Here is a 16,495-nt window from a genome sequence, read left to right as displayed (position 1 = left end):
CATCCCTTTCTTTCCGATTAAATTTCATTGGTGCGAAATCGAATCGCTAATTGGACGATCACTTTGAACGTTTCAGGTGACAAAATGGCAGCCATACAGCGCCGCAAGACGTCGGCCGCGAAGAAAAATTTCTGTGAATTGCTAGTACTAATTGTCACAATTGCGATAGAGGTCGTTTTAACGCGATAAGCGTTTCTCTTCGATATGTCCATTATTATTATCGTTACTTCCGTTTGTGATAGATAGGCTACTATTTCTGCGATTTTAATCCCTCTTCTCTATTCATTCTCCTTCTTTCCCTTTTGAAAGCTGAACATCGTCGTATCCCAATATCTTATTTCTCTCCACATTTTTTAACACGATCTTGGTCCATTTCGTCTCTTTTATATAATTTTCAATTTCCATGCCATCGTTATTCCCTTTATCTCCCATTCCTTCTTTCCATACCTCTTTCATTTCTTCCTTCCGTTCAAATTAACCGCGTTCGTACAATCTCGTTAAGTCTTGTCAACCCGTGTCATCTTCACCCTGTAATATTTTCTTTTCGATCGTCGAAACTGAAGCCGCCGGTGGCTTGAATTTATACGAGATTTTCATGGTGGATCGTTCTTCTGCGTGTGTCCACGTGTTCTTTGACGCGCGGCTGATATTGTAGAGAAAAAAAAGGAAAAAAAAAGATCTTCGTCGGTAATCACAATTTCTCTCTCTTTCTCTTTCGCTCCTCTCCCTTCTCCATTCTCCATCCCGAGTAGAATTTGTTCGTTAATTTGAAACTAATATCTTCCTTCCTGTCACGAAAGTATTTTCGGGGAAACGAAACGAGAGAACTAGAACTCGAGATGCATACGCAAACGCTGTCTCAGTTTCAATCATCCAAGAAGAATGAGAATCAATAAAGTGCAATAAAAATTTATAAGTATACGTGATTAAATAAATAAAGAAAAAACGAACCGTTGTAAAACTTTTTTTTTCTTTTCTTCGATACCTGATACCGACTTTTTATTATCCAAACTACGTGAAAAGAAAAGGAAAAAAAAAGGGAAAAAAGAAGGAAAAAAGAAACGAAATCTGTGATCGTGTCAGTTTATATATATATAAAATATACATATATGTATAACCGTTTTACAGATTCGCTGTAAGATTATTTTTTCGAGCGAAAAATTCCAATTGAAGTCTTATTATTCGATGGCCGACGGGCACACGTGTGGATCTCTCGAGGAAAATGGAATGGATTAACTGTAATCGCGATATTTTTCGAAAAGCAATACGAATCCTTGCGTCACGTCGATTTAACTTAAAAAAAAAAAAAAACGACGATAGAAATCCTCCCTGATTCCGTTTCAAATGTATTCGTGCAGAGCAACACGTTTGCTACGTCGTGGCAGTTTTTGCGCGGCTCTCGTCGAAACAAACACGGACACGAATTAATCACGAGAGCGTATTGATGTATTCAAAGTTTGAAATTTCGACGGTTTTACGACGAGCATCGAAACGAATTCGCGGAACTGCAACGTACTTTCCCTTCGCCCCTCCGATCCTCCTACCATTCACACGCGTTTCCTCGTTGTTTGATTAATCATCGCAAGATGATGTTTCGATCCAATTCTGTATCCACCGCGAATCTAGCCTATCCTTTCTTGTAGTTTCATAGGTGGAACAATATCGTAGATCCGCGTAGAGAGATCGATATTTCTTTCTACGTGTGAATTTCTTATCTTCCCTTCGCTCAATCGATATCGTTATTACACGAAACTGTATAAATTGTACGTGTAAACATTGGAAGATCGATCAAACGAAATTCTTTCTTAAATAACTTACATCGTTCTCGAGATTTTCGTTTTTGTTTCGAGTTTCTACTTGAGACCGAGGCGTGAATAACAGGTATGCCGATATTGTTCCGAATTTTCGTTTCAATGTTGAAACCATCGTCGAAAATTTTGTACTTTCGATACGAATTTGACCCCGAGTTATAGTCTCCGCATAAATGATTGTACGACATGTGTGTATTTTTAATTTGTCCTCCGTTTAAAATAAGCCGAGGATTAAAAAATATTAGTAACGATGAAAAGAAACAGGTTTCTTTTTTTTTCCTCTACACAATCAACTATCTTATAGGAATTGTTGTACATTTATCGACATTTCGTCTGCATTTGATAATCATTTGAAACGATTTGTTTAACATATCGTGAGAAAATAAAAAGTAAGTCCTTGTTTTCGATTGAGGAAAGGGAACGGGAAGAGAGGAGAATGGAAAATAGAAGAGAAGTTAAATGCGGACGAAAGGTTTAAAAAAAACAGGGATCAAACGACAAAAAGTATTATAGACGTAAGAAATGTAAAGGGAGATGCGCTTGTGTAAAATTCAGTATAAGAAGCTGCCATTATCGTTCGACGTAGCAAAATCTTCGGATTGATCGTTTCATGATATTTTCGATTTTACGATTGTTCGAGATAGATCTGCGTATTAGGTATATTAGAAAGCTCTGAATTATTACGTATGTATAACGAAGTTTTCTTATTCCAAGTAACGATTCCATGTGAACAGGATCGCGTGCGTGTCGCGTGACACTGCTATCGATTGAATAGAGAAACGTAGAGAATGAAAACGTGGGTGGGGGAGAGAGAGGGTCTAAGAAAAAAGAAAGGAGGGAGAGTGAAGTATAATAAAAGAAGCCATGAGACACGAAACTTGATTCGATCGATTCATTTACTCGCTTCCTTGCTTTCACCGTTGTTTGACATCGTCGTAAAAATTGTGTTTGCGAAAAAACGATATTTTTATCCGATAAAAATTTTTTCTGTACTTCCCTTATGGTTTAAGAAAATACACGTCCTTCGACGATTGAGTATCGATATAATTAAATAAGGAAGAAAAATAGCCGATCAGTAACTATACATTTAATAACTCGGATCACGATTTACGAAATTAAATAATATTGAAAAAGAAACGATATTGTACGCGTTGAAAAAAATGAATAAACCTTGGAACACTCTTCGGTAAAACTTTTGTCTAGAGTCTCCTAGAGGATAAACGAATAAGATAAATGCAAGAGAAAGAGAGAGTGAGAAAAAGATTTTATTAAAAAAACTCTTGATTGATCTCTTTCGAAATAAGTAACAAATTTAATAGAGAATATAAGATCGATAGGTTATAATAAATGATAAGACTTTAATACACTCGAAACAATTTGGATCGTAATTTTACGCGTGTCTGCGTGTAACGTGTCGAATCTTGAGGCATCGATAGATATGTATCTACCATAGAAAATCTCTATGTAATTTCACCACTATGCGTATAATGATGTTTTGTAACTTATGTTTGCTGTGTAACGAAAAAGAAAAAAAAAAGGAATCAACATTTTATCGGTTATACCAATATCGATCGTCTGATCCTTTTTTTTTCGTAATTTCGTAATTTCGTAATGTTTTGCGTAACTCGAGGAACATAAGACACAAAAATACACAAATACACGATACAAACGGTGAATGAAAAAAAAAAAAATACTTTCTTACGTTGATCGACGTTTTCTTACGCCCGCCTTCTTACGAACATTTGTGTCCTTTTATTTCGAATATTTATTCATAAATCCGTTGGAATCGAATTTTAATAAAATCCACAATATAAAACATTGATTGTTTGGTGTCTGTATTATGCTCCGTTGAATTTTCATATTCATCGCAACGATAAAAAAAAACTGGACGAGAGGGAAGAGGGAAAGAGAGATAAAAGAATGGAAGATGGGAAAAATTATGAAAGAAAATATAGAAGTAATATTTCTGAACCATTGTAGTTAATTGTCTTCGTTAAGGTCTCGATGACAATATCTTTTAGTTCTGTAATAAATCATCAAATTCTACACGTACGTGTACGTGCGTGCGTGGTTGCATGCGTGTAATATAAGTCTGATTATTATAAAAGACCAACTACGTCGTCCTAATAATAAAATAAATACAGCTCGTTTGTAGATGGTTCACAATCAAAAAAAAAAAAAAAAAAAAAAGATTTTGCGTGTATAAGCGGAAAACGTATATATGAATTATATAAATATATAAATATATTGCGAAACGTAAGAAAAATATCGAATGTAAAAGGAATTAGACAAAAAAAGTTGATTGTCGATAAGTTTATCTTGGAAATTTTTCTGTATCTCGAAGATATAACGCGTGAGAAAATGAAACGTATTGATTAAATATTGCTTATTGCTTCATGATCGGTCGTTGCAATAAGTATTTGTGATAAATTGTTTCTTTAGAATCATTTAAAAAGGAAAAATTTATTCGGCATACTTAAAACCGTGAAAAACGGTTTTCCATAATTGTGTCAAATTAAATAAAACCGATCAATAAACTTAGTAAATCTCCTTTCAGGAGGTATGCTTTCGTTTATTCATAAATCAATATAAAGAAAAAGCTACAAATTTTCTGTCGGCTACAAATTTACTTTTCTTTGATATTCATTGCAAAAGAAAAATAGAACAAAAAAAAAAGGAAAAAGTTCGATCCCTATATATTTGATAACTTTCCTTGTGATCTGACAAAACACTAAAAATGATTTCTTTTAAAGAAAAATTTCAATGAATCTTAAAGTTATAGAATCTTTAGCCAATGTAACATTCATTAGTGAATTTTTTAATTCAAAGATCCCGGATTCTTTGAATCGCCTAGATTCAAAATGATCATCTTTATTTTTAAGAAAAAAGAAAAAAATAATGAAAATTAATCGACTAATCAGTTTTTGATTGATCTTTTTTAGATTGTGAGAAAACGGATTGATAAAAAATGATGGATAGAGATTTTAAGAAATTTTAAGAGATTTTAAATTACACCATTATCCTTGCATCCTCTGCAACTTTTTTCTTACATTTCAAGGGACACGAGCGTTCTTGGTTAAGTACATATGAATTATCCTTTGGAAGAAGAAAAGGTGAGCTCATTATTTTTTCTTTATACAAATATAAACGATTCATATAAAAAAATTTTTATAAATTATAGGTATTTGAAAAAACATAAAACAAACATAAAATAAACATTTTTATTTCGGTAAATAATTAAAAGTACATATATATATGTATGTATGCAAATTAGACAAAATCATATCAGAAATATAATATGAATTAAAAATTGTCAATTGTAATCAATAACAAAATGAAAATTTCTTATTTTAATTTTAATAATATTAATTGAAGAGTGAAAAATGCAATGATAAAAAAAAAATATAGAGTAACATCAAAATATCAATAATTACGAATAGTTAAAATTAAACAAAATTAAATAAAATTAAATTTTGAAATACATTAAAATATCACAAAATACATTAAATATACATTATTTGTGATAGAAATATATAAATTGAATAAAATCTAAAAAAGAAATTTCAACTTTATTATAAGATTGAATATATGAATATATTTATACATATAATTATACAATACAATTTTTAATTTTCATACATTAAATATATATTATAAATTAGAAACCTGAGTTTTAAAATTTCTACTAAAGTATAAAATTAATAAATATAAAATTAAAAGCGTTACAAAGCAAAAAATATTAAGCTAATAATTTTAAACTATTTTTACATTCAATTTTCATTTAATTTAATGATAACTGCTAACAAATTAAATTTTTTTGAACTCTTTAAAATCTAATGAATATCATATAATAAAAATACAAAAAAGTCTAACAAAAAGTATAGATTTATCTATCATTCATTGATATTAATCCAGAAAAGTTCAATATCTCAAACATTTAAATAATAGTAAATATAATGTGTAAAATATTGGATATGCATTGTGAATATGTATCTTTACTAATTTTTTCTGAAATGAAATAAAAAATGCGGAAAGTGGATATTTAAAAATGTGCTTTTATATAATTATTTAAGAATGGTGTTCAGAAAATCTATCATTTTTTTTGTACAATTATGCAATATAGATTATTGTATCATAAAAAGATTTGAAAATAATCAATAATGTAATTATTCTATAAATTCTGGGATACAATGAACAATATGATTTATTAATATTAAAATAAAATGATGAATATATAATATTTTAAATTAATTTTTAAGAACTTAAATAAATTTCATTTAATAATTCTCTCAATAAATTATTTTTATACTTTTTAGTTCTTATTTTTGAATGATTCAATGACTCTATTGGATATTATTATAAATATATCTAATCAGATCACATATAATTATTTAATTTCAAGATTTTTTTTAATCATAATCATATTTATGTAATTTATTAAACAAAATGTTGTAAATTGGTTTGATATTATGTAATAATATACTCATTTATATATAAAAATCTTATAAATTGATATATTAATTTATAATAATTTTTTACTTAAATATTATTTTTAAATGAAATGAAAAAAAAAATTTGAAATAAAAATTTTTTGATAGTTATAAATTTCGTTGTTCATATCATTTAAATAAACAGGCAATTGTTCCTTTTTAAATTTTAGTTCCAATAAAATTATTTTAGATGATTTATTCATTGCATTTATGCATAGTGCATAAAATCATTGTAAACAAAATGTTTCATAAAATATAATAAATTTTAAAAATAAAAGATTCCTTAGAAGAATATGAAGAAGAATATAATTCTAAATATTATTATATTGTAATTACTATTCTTAATTATTAATAATAAAATTAAAATATGTATTAATTGGAATAGATTGATTTTCGAATTTTACATCATATAGTTTTTCAATATTTTTATGTACATGAATATTCTAATATTTATTAAATAATTTACATATACGTTTTTTATAAAATTTTCAATTTCTTGTAAGTATATATACATATATATACACTTATATATATATATATTCTTTTTATTTCTATTTTTTCAAAAATATGCATGTAATCTTAAGTTATCTCATTTATATATTATGAATCTTATTTTCTGAATATAATATACTTTTAAAAAAACATTTATATTTATAATATATATAGAATGAATAAAATAGAGCTTTTATATATATATATATAACAAATTAATATAAATTTATAAAAGAAATTAATAAGCGTCAATATCTTGATTATTATATATAAAATAATTTTTAAAAAATGATATAAGATAAAGATAATTGCTTTTTACTATAAAACATAAATAATGATTATATAATCATAGTAATTATAATATATATATATATATTAATTTTTATACTTTGAGAATATTAAATAACACAAATTAACTTTATATGAAGCTCTTTTGTAATTAATAATACAATTCTTTCTTTCAGATAACATATATAAATCTAGATAACAAAAAATATATATTTTACAATACCATTATATTGCTATGATTTTAAATAGATTGTTATCTTCATGTAGATTACATAGTAATCTTTGCAATGAAAAGTATAAAACTGCATCACTCTTCTCGTAAAACCGTTAAACATTTTTTGAGCAATTCCGCATGTGCCTAAAAACAAAAATATTTTTACAATAATGAATAATTATATAAAAAAAATGAAAATGAAAGATAAAAAAAGATAATGAAAGAAATATTAAAAAATATCTTTACTTTTGCATGTTTTATTTCAAGTTCTGTTAATTCAATCAAATTCTTTCTAAATGCAGTTACTCTTCTCGTTTTAAAATCCATTAGCTCTATAATATAAATTAAAATATTATTTATGGCCATTTATTAAATAAATTAAAAAGATATATACAAAATATTTTATTTTTTACCTTCTTTTCCTTTTTCTGACATTTGTTCAAATTTTTCACAGGCTTCTGTTTGAGCTTGTTCCGCCTAAATTAACAAAACCGAAAATAATTATAAATAAATAATACTATTAATTTTAATAACTATTTTGCATCAATATACAGATTTTTTTTTATTCTTTTATATATAGATACTTTATACAAAAAAATAAAAACATGCAATTATTTTAATTATAACATATATATTATAATATATATATAATATATATTAATTATTTATATTTTTTATAATTTTATTATAAAACATACACTTTCAAAATTTGCTATTCTTTCTCCTTTTTTATCTTTCTTTTATAAAATTTTTAGATATTTTAATTCTTTTATTTGAAATTAAATAAAATTGATATAATAAAAAGAAATATTCATGCAAATCTATTTCATGCATGTTTAATGAAATAATAATCTAAAATTTACGAGTTTAATTACAATTTTCAATTTCTCTTTTTTCCTTTGATATATAGTAACCATATCATTCTATGAAAATATTACTGTTTACAAAGCACAGTTTAATCATTATGCAATTTATAAGATATTTTATAGTCTTAATAAACATTGTTATATATAATTTTTAAAATAAAAAATATTTGAAATCATTATATACTACAACAAGGCGGCAAACATAAAAATGGAGAAAAACACACCTCAGCAACTTCCACTGCCTTGATAAGCAAAAAAATTAAATTTATAGTTAGATGCTAATAGTATATTATATAGTATATATATCTTTATATATATACTATATTTTTTTAAGAAAATATATAATAAATACATATATCATTTATTATTAACGTTATAAATAATATACTTACAGCATGAACATCTTTATTTTTGGCACGAGCTTTCTCAAGAGCACGATTTGCAGATTCATATGCATGTAAAGCTTTTAATCTCCTAAACAAAAGTCGTTTAGCTGCAGCTGTATCTCTCATGTAATAACGTAGAGTGTCTGATAATTTTAAATCTTCGTCAGATGCTACCCGTCCCTCTACTTTCTATTAAATTGTAATATTAAAAATATAAATATGAATAAAAGAATTAAATAAATTAAATTATAAAAAATCTTACCCTTAATTTCTCAAACATTTCTGCAATTTTTGTTAAAAATCTCTCTAATTTACCAGTATCAGTTGTAGCTAACTGCAAAAGATTTGTGGAAATTTTAATATATGAATCTGCTACATCTTTATGTTTGGTTGTCTGCCGATCTGCGCGAATTGTTGCTTCTTTTAGATTATGATGATAAGTTTGTAAAAAAGACATTTCTTGATCAAAGAAATCATTAACATCTTTTACTGTTGCAGATAAATAATATTCATCTGTAGTAGTAGAAAAAGATTTTACTAAACCACCAAACATTTCCATTTTATTTTTTCCTAAAAAACAAAATATCTGTATTTTTTATTGATATTATACAAATATTATATTATATAATATTATGTTATACAAATTTAATAATAAATTTTGATAAATTTTATAAAATGAAATTCTTCTTAAGGAAAATTAATATGAAAATTATATAATATTATTTTTTTTACCTCTTACACAAAGATCTTGATCATATTCCAGAAATACTCTTAAATTATGATCATTACGAAAAACGGGATGATGTGCTAATCTAGTTAAAAACATTTCATGCATAGCAACAGTTTTTTTAAATGTTGCCAAATATTCACTATAAAAAAAAAAATGTCAATATATAGGTTTATATATCTCATATAAAATATATTTATGCTGAAATATATTTTAAATTATTTTAAATTATATATATTTTAAAGTTACTGTATATAACTTACGCCTCTAATTCTTGTTTCATTTTATTAAATTCTTCACGTGTCATATTACCCTCACCCTCTCCAAGTTTTTGTAATTTTTCGCGAGATGCATCAAAGTCTGGTCGTGGTGGACAAGGAGGAATCTAAAAATATATTTTTTTTCCTACATATTATTAAAAATTGTGATTATATACTTAGTATGGAAAAAATACTTAATATACAACATACAATATATCCAGCATATTCTTCATTTTCTTCAAATCGGTCATGTAACCAAACAAATTCTTCATGTTGTCTTACAACTAAGTTATCTGGTTTTTGAAATTCTGGTAATGTAGTTGTTGTATGTACAGTAAATTTTACTTTATCTTTTTCACTAAGGGCATCTGAAATATCCACCTGTAATGACTTATCAGAAAGGTCTACATTGTCAGCATGAATTGTCTGTAAATATAAATAAATAAAATTAGAATTAGAAATAAAAATTATTAATATTTAAAAAATAAAATATAAACGGTAAATTTATATATAAAAAAAATTAAATTTTTTATTAAATTTTATTTATAAAGAATAATAAAAAGAAAATTTAAATACCTTTTTAGCAGGAACGTTATTTAAAATGTCGGCAGTATCACATATGCCGTCCTGAAACATTTTATTTAATTAAAAACTATGGAAAATATTTATAATAAAATAAAATTTAAACTGCACAGTATTAAATTCGTTGAAAAAGCAGATCGGTGGATAAGTGATAACAGGTTCCACCTACCATCATGGCGTCCAAGCGTCTCTGACACGTTCTCAATTTTATAGCATTCAACTATAAGAATTAAACCGATAACAATTTTAATTGTAAAATTTAAAAATTCATTTTATACATTTAAATGAAATTATTTTCTTTTATTTATATGTATATATATATATATATATTATATATATATATGTATATATAATATTACATACTATTTTCATCAAAATTTATTATTAATAAAATGCACAATCGATTTAAAAATGTCAAAATGTGATATATTTAAGATATATGTTATTAAATCAATTGTGTTAAAAATACAATAAAATATAATAAATAAAATGATGTTTTAATAAATTTAAAATTAATTTTTTATTATCAATTATATAAATAATACATATTATTAAATTTTTATTAAAATACAAATATAATTTATCTATTTATGATAATCTTACATTTCGTAAAAAATAAATATAATTAAATATATTAATTCAAAATTTCTTATATTTTTTTAAATATTGAGATTTCTATTTTATACTTAAAGTACAATATTTTTATGTTCACAAATCTATTGAATTTTATAAATCATTCATAATATAATGTGATAATATGTGTACATATATTTTATAATATATTATGAAATATATATTGTTTTTTATATCTTTAACTTACATTATATATTTGAAAGATGATTTATTTTACAATTTTCTTATTAAATAATTATTCATATAGTTTATATATCGAACTCTGATCTACATAAGTACGTACATAATCTACATTATCAACAATTTATTCTGAAACTACGTATATGTTAGTTCCAGTCAATATTTTATCATAAATTTATTTATATTATTATAATTATTTTTATATAAATTTGAAGTACATATTACTTCAACTTATTTACAGTACATTGTTCTACGTAAGATTATGTTGCATACTATAATTTCAATTTTTTTAAAGAATGTATCATAATTAATTACTATTACATTATAAATATATATGCACGTATATTATTTTAATATTTTTTAATGAGTTTTAATATTTTTTCTACATTTGCTTGATATATGTATAGTCTTTGATATCCTTCTATTTATTTAGGTTATAATAAAAAATATGTAAAACATTTAAATATTCACCGCTTATATAATTATATAATATTTATATAAAATTTATAATATTAAAAAATATTTTTATTATTATAAGAAAATATTCTATTAATTAAATAAAATTGAAATTTTTCTAAAATAAAATCAATTAACTTTTTTGTTTTCTTTTACATTAAATTTTATCATGAATGATTCTAATTATCTCAAATATTAAATATTATTTTATATATGTTTCCCATAAATCTTTTATATATTATTTATATCATTATTTTTTCAAAGTAACGTTTCAACAATGAAGAATCAATATGATAAATTATCATGGAAAGGTAAGTTGATAAAAGATATAATTTAATAAATTATGATTTTTTAGAATTAAATTTATTAAATTTTTTTATTTTATTTCATTATATATAGAAGTACGAGATTTGTTTAGAACATGGAGAGAAGATAGTGAAAGACGAAGTAAAGATGTAGTTGATTTATGGGAAGCTAAATTAATGGGAAAAATTGATCATCTTGGCAATGAAAGTATGATAAAATGATTTTTTTCTAAAATGTTTAATAATTAATTATTATTATAATTTATATATGTAAATTTCATATAGAATATCTGGTTTTGGAACAAGTCTGTATAGCAGCATTGGATTGTGATCGTCATTCTTTAGCGGAATATTGCATTAAAATATTAAAGAGAGAATTTCCTAGCAGTTTAAGAGTTCATAAATATCATGCTATGCATCTCGAAGCTTTGGAAATGTAAAATTTATTTATGATATAATTATGATACTGTATATTTATATTATATGATATAAATAAAATAAAAAATATTCCTAGGTATGATGAAGCATTAGAAGTTTTGGATTCTATTATAAAAAGAGATGAAACAAATGCTGCACCAAGAAAAAGACGTATAGCTATATTAAAAGCAAAAGGTCGAATACCAGAAGCTATTAAAGAGCTTACAGAATACTTAAAAAAGTCAGTAATTAAATATAATTTTGTTTATACTTCTAATTATAATTGTGAATATATTTTTTATCCATTACAGATTTATGAGTGATCAAGAAGCATGGCATGAATTGTGCGATTTATATTTACAAGAACAAGAATATTCTAAGGCTGCATTCTGTATGGAAGAACTCATATTACATAATCCACATAGTCATTTAATTTATCAAAGATATGCAGAAATAAAATATTCTCAGGTAATAAATTATTTGATAATATTTGAAGCTTAAATTTTTTTTGAAATAATAAATATTTATTTATGATTAGGGTGGATTTGAAAATATGGAATTAGCAAAAGCATATTTTTGTCAAGCTGCAAGATTGAATCCAAATAATATTAGAGCTTTATATGGTTTATTGTTGGTAAGAAGAAACATTTCACTAAAAATATATTATAGTATTAAATTTTTTATCCATTATTTTTGAATTTATAGGCATCAAATAATATTGCTACATCACCCAAATGTCCTTCTTCTAAAAAAAAAGATGCAATAAAATTAAGTGAATGGGCAGCTAATCAAATTGAAAAGCAATATCAATCAAAAGTTACAGATGAAAATATTAAAACATTAGAAGGATTATTAGGACAACTACAACTTGAAATTTAGGTATATAAATTTATATATATGTACATGTTTATAAGTACTGTAACATATGTAAATGTATATGTAACTCCTTATACTTCAATTTATATATATATACACATATATATATATTTATTGCTCGATATAAATTTTCTTTGATAAATGAATCCTTTAGTGAATCAAATAAATTGGATATTAAGATGTTATTATGCAAAATAATGAAATACTTAGTTAAGAAAATAATTTTTAAACATTTTTATCATAAATTAATGAAAAAAATTTATCACTTTTCCAATATATTTTCATTTAAAGATATTAAAAATTGTATTATTAGCACTTTTAAGTCTGTTTTGTCATCAAATCTGTAATAAATTTCTGAATGTTATGTTTCATATTTTGAATTGCACATATAATTGTGGAAAAAATAATAATTTTAAAAAAATTATATTTTAAATCACGAATTTAAAAGAAAATAAATATTTGTTCACGTAAAATAATTATAATCATCTTTTTGGATTTTCTTTATTATTCTGTTCCCAAATTTCTCGTTTCTTTGCTTTTTCTACAGCTTTCTTCATTCGTTTTTCTCTTCTACTTTCATTTCGTAGTGCAAAATATTTTTCTCGGAAATCGATTAAATTAGTAGAAATTATTTCATCTGATTCCTAAAAAAAAATAAATTAAAAATTTTTTTTAAATATTTTTATACTTAATTATATAAAATGTTTATTTGTACATACCTTTGGATCTTTTACTTTCTTATAAGTTAATAATCTGCGACTAGTATAATTACTAAGTATTTGTTCTGAATTAGCTATTAATTCCAAACATGGATGTGTTGGTAATTGATCTTCTGAATATTGATCTCTAAAAAGATAATGTTCTATATTTTAACTTAAAAAAATAAATATTTATGATATATATATATAAATAATTTTTGTTAATAAATTAATTTATTTTACCTAAATAAAGGAAACCAACATACTAATCTACCATTTAACTTAAGATGTTTAGCTGCAAAAGTTAATAAATCTTTGTACATTTGAGGTAAATCATAACCAATTTTTGATGGTATATGAGATGAAGCTTGATGTTCTTCTATTATTGGGTTTAATTTAGTTGTACCTATTCTTTCTGTTGCTTCTCTTATACCATAAGGTGCTATAATTAATAAACAAGTTAAATTATTTATAATAAAATTCATAAATTAATCTAAAAAATAATTATACTTACGATCAGTAATTATAGCATCTATACACATATCGGAACGCCATAAAGGATAAGAAAAATCTGATACAACTACATCAATATAATATGATCTTTTTCCATATTGACTCATATTTGTGGCAATATTTTCATCTTTTCCTCGAATCTGATTAATATTTTTATATAATAATTTGAAATATTCAATAACTGAAAAACAAATATCTTACTTTTTGTGATATCCTACTAGGCCTTGTACGACCGTGGAGCATTAAAAAATCTATATCTGTTCCTAAAGTATATCCCCCAAAATGTGAAGCAGCAACTAATAAAGATCCAGTACCAACAAATGGATCAAGAACAATATCTCCTTTTTGAACTTGAGCTTGATTAGCCATTATTAATGATAATTGAGGATCCATAGATGTATTACCAATAAATTTTCTTGTTTTCAGAGATAATTTTCGAATTAAATTTCTTTGTCCACTTGTAATCTAAAAAATTTTTTTTATAAAATGATAATACATATATATAATAGATTAAATATATTATAATAATATAAAAATACCAACCCATCTACCAAAGAATAATTCATAAGGTTTTTCAGGAATGTTATTAGGATCTAATCCATAAAATTCTATATAACATAATGTTGTGTCTGGATTATTTAATCTTACTGGTCCCTCTAATGGTAAATAACTGAAAGACTTTTATACAATACTATTTATTTATTTATAAAGATATATATATATATAATTTAGTATAAAAATTTTCTATAATTTAATTTTAAAAATAATCTATTTTAATTTTATAAATTTATATAGTTTAATTATATACTTACATCAATTTTTTTTACTTTTTCACTTTGTGAAAAATGTTTGCAAAATGTTTCAACTATTATTTTAAAAGATTTATGTGGTCCAGCATATTTATTAATTTCTGATATTGGATAATTTTTTAACTTACTATGCAAATCTTCAATTGTTTTACTATTAGCCCATAATTCCATGCAAAATCGTACAGAGACTGCTCTGCTTGAAATTTTGTTTGCTATATTTTCTGAAGGTAAATTAATTATCCAATATGGCTAAAACAAATAATTTGTAATATATTTATTTATAAATCATATGAATATAAATATTTTTATTTTCTTACATGTTCTTTCAATTTAGGATAGATATACATATTCATGCCAAACATATTAAGAATAGATTCCATTTCCTAAAAAAGAATAAACATAAATATTTTAATTATTTTTATTGAAAGAAACAAACAAAAATTAAATAAAAAAACTACTTACAGCTTTACGAAAATCAATATGTTCTTGAGCAAACCAAAATAGATATTTTTTCCATTGATTGTTCATTGTTATTATTTTATATATTATTTCATTTTCAATTAAATTATATCTTATTATTAATTAAAATTTTGATTTTAATCGTTTTAAAAATATTACATATATTGAATATATGTAATAATATTACATATATTTTAATATTAAAATATTTTATAATCCTTTTACATAAATTAATACAATTGAGAAATTGTATAAAAAAAACATTTGAAATTGTATTATAAAATTTAATTTACTAACTCATTTATTTTTTTATTGAAAATAGGATTTTTAATTTCAGTGAAAATTATTATATATTAAATTATAATTATACACAAATATACATATTATTTAGCATTAAATAATTTAAGATCCATGATCATTAACCAATGTGATCAACACAAAAAGATGCTGTTCATATTATATATACGCGCATGCTTAATCGAAATCATAGATAAATAAAATATAGTGAGTCGATTATTATGGAAAAATTATATTCTTATATTATTATCATTATTTCTCGATATATAGAATTAAAAGTATTAGTTACAGTAAAATTATTTGTCCTATTTTATAATAAATTACTTTGCTATGAAATAAAAATAACATTTATTTTATCGTTTATAATATATATTGTATAAAGAATATTATAATAAGAAATTGAATTAAATTATAATATTAAAAATTTTATAAAATTTTATATAAATGTTAATTTTATGAAACATTTAATACAAAAAACGAAAAAGTAAATTTCAAAAACGTACATATAGCAGAAAAAAGATAAGAGAAAAAAAAATATAAATATTGAAACATGAAAAGAATAATATAAATCATAAATTAATACATGAATATAATAATATGAATAAATAATATATCTTTAAAAATATATAATGAGTAGTAACTTACTTAAAATAGTCGATAAAAGAGAAAACGATTATTTCATAATCGGTAGATTTGTAAGATTATGGCTAATAGAACAGTGTACGAGGGGGCGCTA

The 16,495-nt window shown here is 23.6% G+C and overlaps 4 protein-coding genes across 18 annotated transcripts in view; 2 read left to right on the top strand and 2 right to left on the bottom strand.

Moving 5' to 3' along the window:
* Positions 1-3,633, top strand: part of LOC108002013 (NAD kinase 2, mitochondrial) — a 99,315-nt gene extending 95,682 nt beyond the window's left edge. For all 6 annotated transcript variants that reach the window (XM_062086927.1, XM_062086926.1, XM_062086925.1 and 3 more), the window contains one exon: positions 77-3,633. In XM_062086927.1, coding sequence (XP_061942911.1) covers positions 77-189 — 113 coding nt within the window. In that variant the 3' untranslated portion in view covers positions 190-3,633. The remainder of the gene's footprint in view (positions 1-76) is intronic.
* On the top strand, positions 557-13,459 carry LOC108002124 (ER membrane protein complex subunit 2-B). Of its 4 annotated transcripts, XM_062086929.1 has the most exons (9): positions 557-4,371; positions 4,754-4,924; positions 11,650-11,696; positions 11,785-11,898; positions 11,976-12,126; positions 12,205-12,348; positions 12,419-12,575; positions 12,646-12,741; positions 12,813-13,459. In XM_062086929.1, exons 3-9 carry the CDS (start codon positions 11,663-11,665, stop codon positions 12,984-12,986), a joined length of 870 nt encoding a protein of 289 aa, XP_061942913.1. In that variant the 5' UTR covers positions 557-4,371; positions 4,754-4,924; positions 11,650-11,662; the 3' UTR covers positions 12,987-13,459. The 4 variants fall into 4 exon arrangements, with proteins under 4 accessions (XP_061942913.1, XP_016919096.1, XP_016919097.1 ...); XM_017063607.3 differs by lacking the exons at positions 557-4,371; positions 4,754-4,924 and adding an exon at positions 10,883-11,024; XM_017063608.3 differs by lacking the exons at positions 557-4,371; positions 4,754-4,924 and adding an exon at positions 10,999-11,074.
* LOC108002123 (sorting nexin-6) lies at positions 7,206-11,066 on the bottom strand. 6 transcript variants are annotated; one of them, XM_062086916.1, is made up of 12 exons: positions 10,937-11,066; positions 10,286-10,336; positions 10,111-10,161; positions 9,745-9,960; positions 9,538-9,659; positions 9,280-9,416; positions 8,810-9,117; positions 8,554-8,736; positions 8,386-8,403; positions 7,709-7,772; positions 7,542-7,627; positions 7,206-7,439 (listed from the first exon to the last, which is right to left on the bottom strand). In XM_062086916.1, the coding sequence occupies exons 2-12, from the start codon at positions 10,289-10,291 to the stop codon at positions 7,389-7,391; spliced, it is 1,242 nt and encodes a 413-aa protein (XP_061942900.1). In that variant the 5' UTR covers positions 10,292-10,336; positions 10,937-11,066; the 3' UTR covers positions 7,206-7,388. The 6 variants fall into 6 exon arrangements, with proteins under 6 accessions (XP_061942900.1, XP_061942902.1, XP_061942901.1 ...); XM_062086918.1 differs by lacking the exon at positions 8,386-8,403 and having other exon boundaries at positions 10,937-11,008; XM_062086917.1 differs by lacking the exon at positions 10,937-11,066 and having other exon boundaries at positions 10,286-10,344.
* LOC108002121 (tRNA (guanine(10)-N2)-methyltransferase homolog) lies at positions 12,716-15,954 on the bottom strand. Of its 2 annotated transcripts, XM_017063600.3 has the most exons (9): positions 15,466-15,954; positions 15,321-15,386; positions 15,007-15,252; positions 14,738-14,872; positions 14,396-14,659; positions 14,196-14,334; positions 13,925-14,123; positions 13,703-13,829; positions 12,716-13,627 (listed from the first exon to the last, which is right to left on the bottom strand). In XM_017063600.3, the coding sequence occupies exons 1-9, from the start codon at positions 15,529-15,531 to the stop codon at positions 13,466-13,468; spliced, it is 1,404 nt and encodes a 467-aa protein (XP_016919089.1). In that variant the 5' UTR covers positions 15,532-15,954; the 3' UTR covers positions 12,716-13,465. The 2 variants fall into 2 exon arrangements, with proteins under 2 accessions (XP_016919089.1, XP_016919090.1); XM_017063601.3 differs by lacking the exon at positions 12,716-13,627 and having other exon boundaries at positions 13,707-13,845; positions 15,466-15,905.
* Between the last annotated feature and the right edge of the window lie 541 nt (positions 15,955-16,495).

This window comes from Apis cerana, linkage group LG1 (assembly GCF_029169275.1).
Source record: "Apis cerana isolate GH-2021 linkage group LG1, AcerK_1.0, whole genome shotgun sequence".
Classification (NCBI taxonomy): domain Eukaryota; kingdom Metazoa; phylum Arthropoda; class Insecta; order Hymenoptera; family Apidae; genus Apis; species Apis cerana.
The sequence above is the reverse complement of the archived record's forward strand: the minus strand, read 5'-3'. Positions and strand labels throughout refer to the sequence as shown.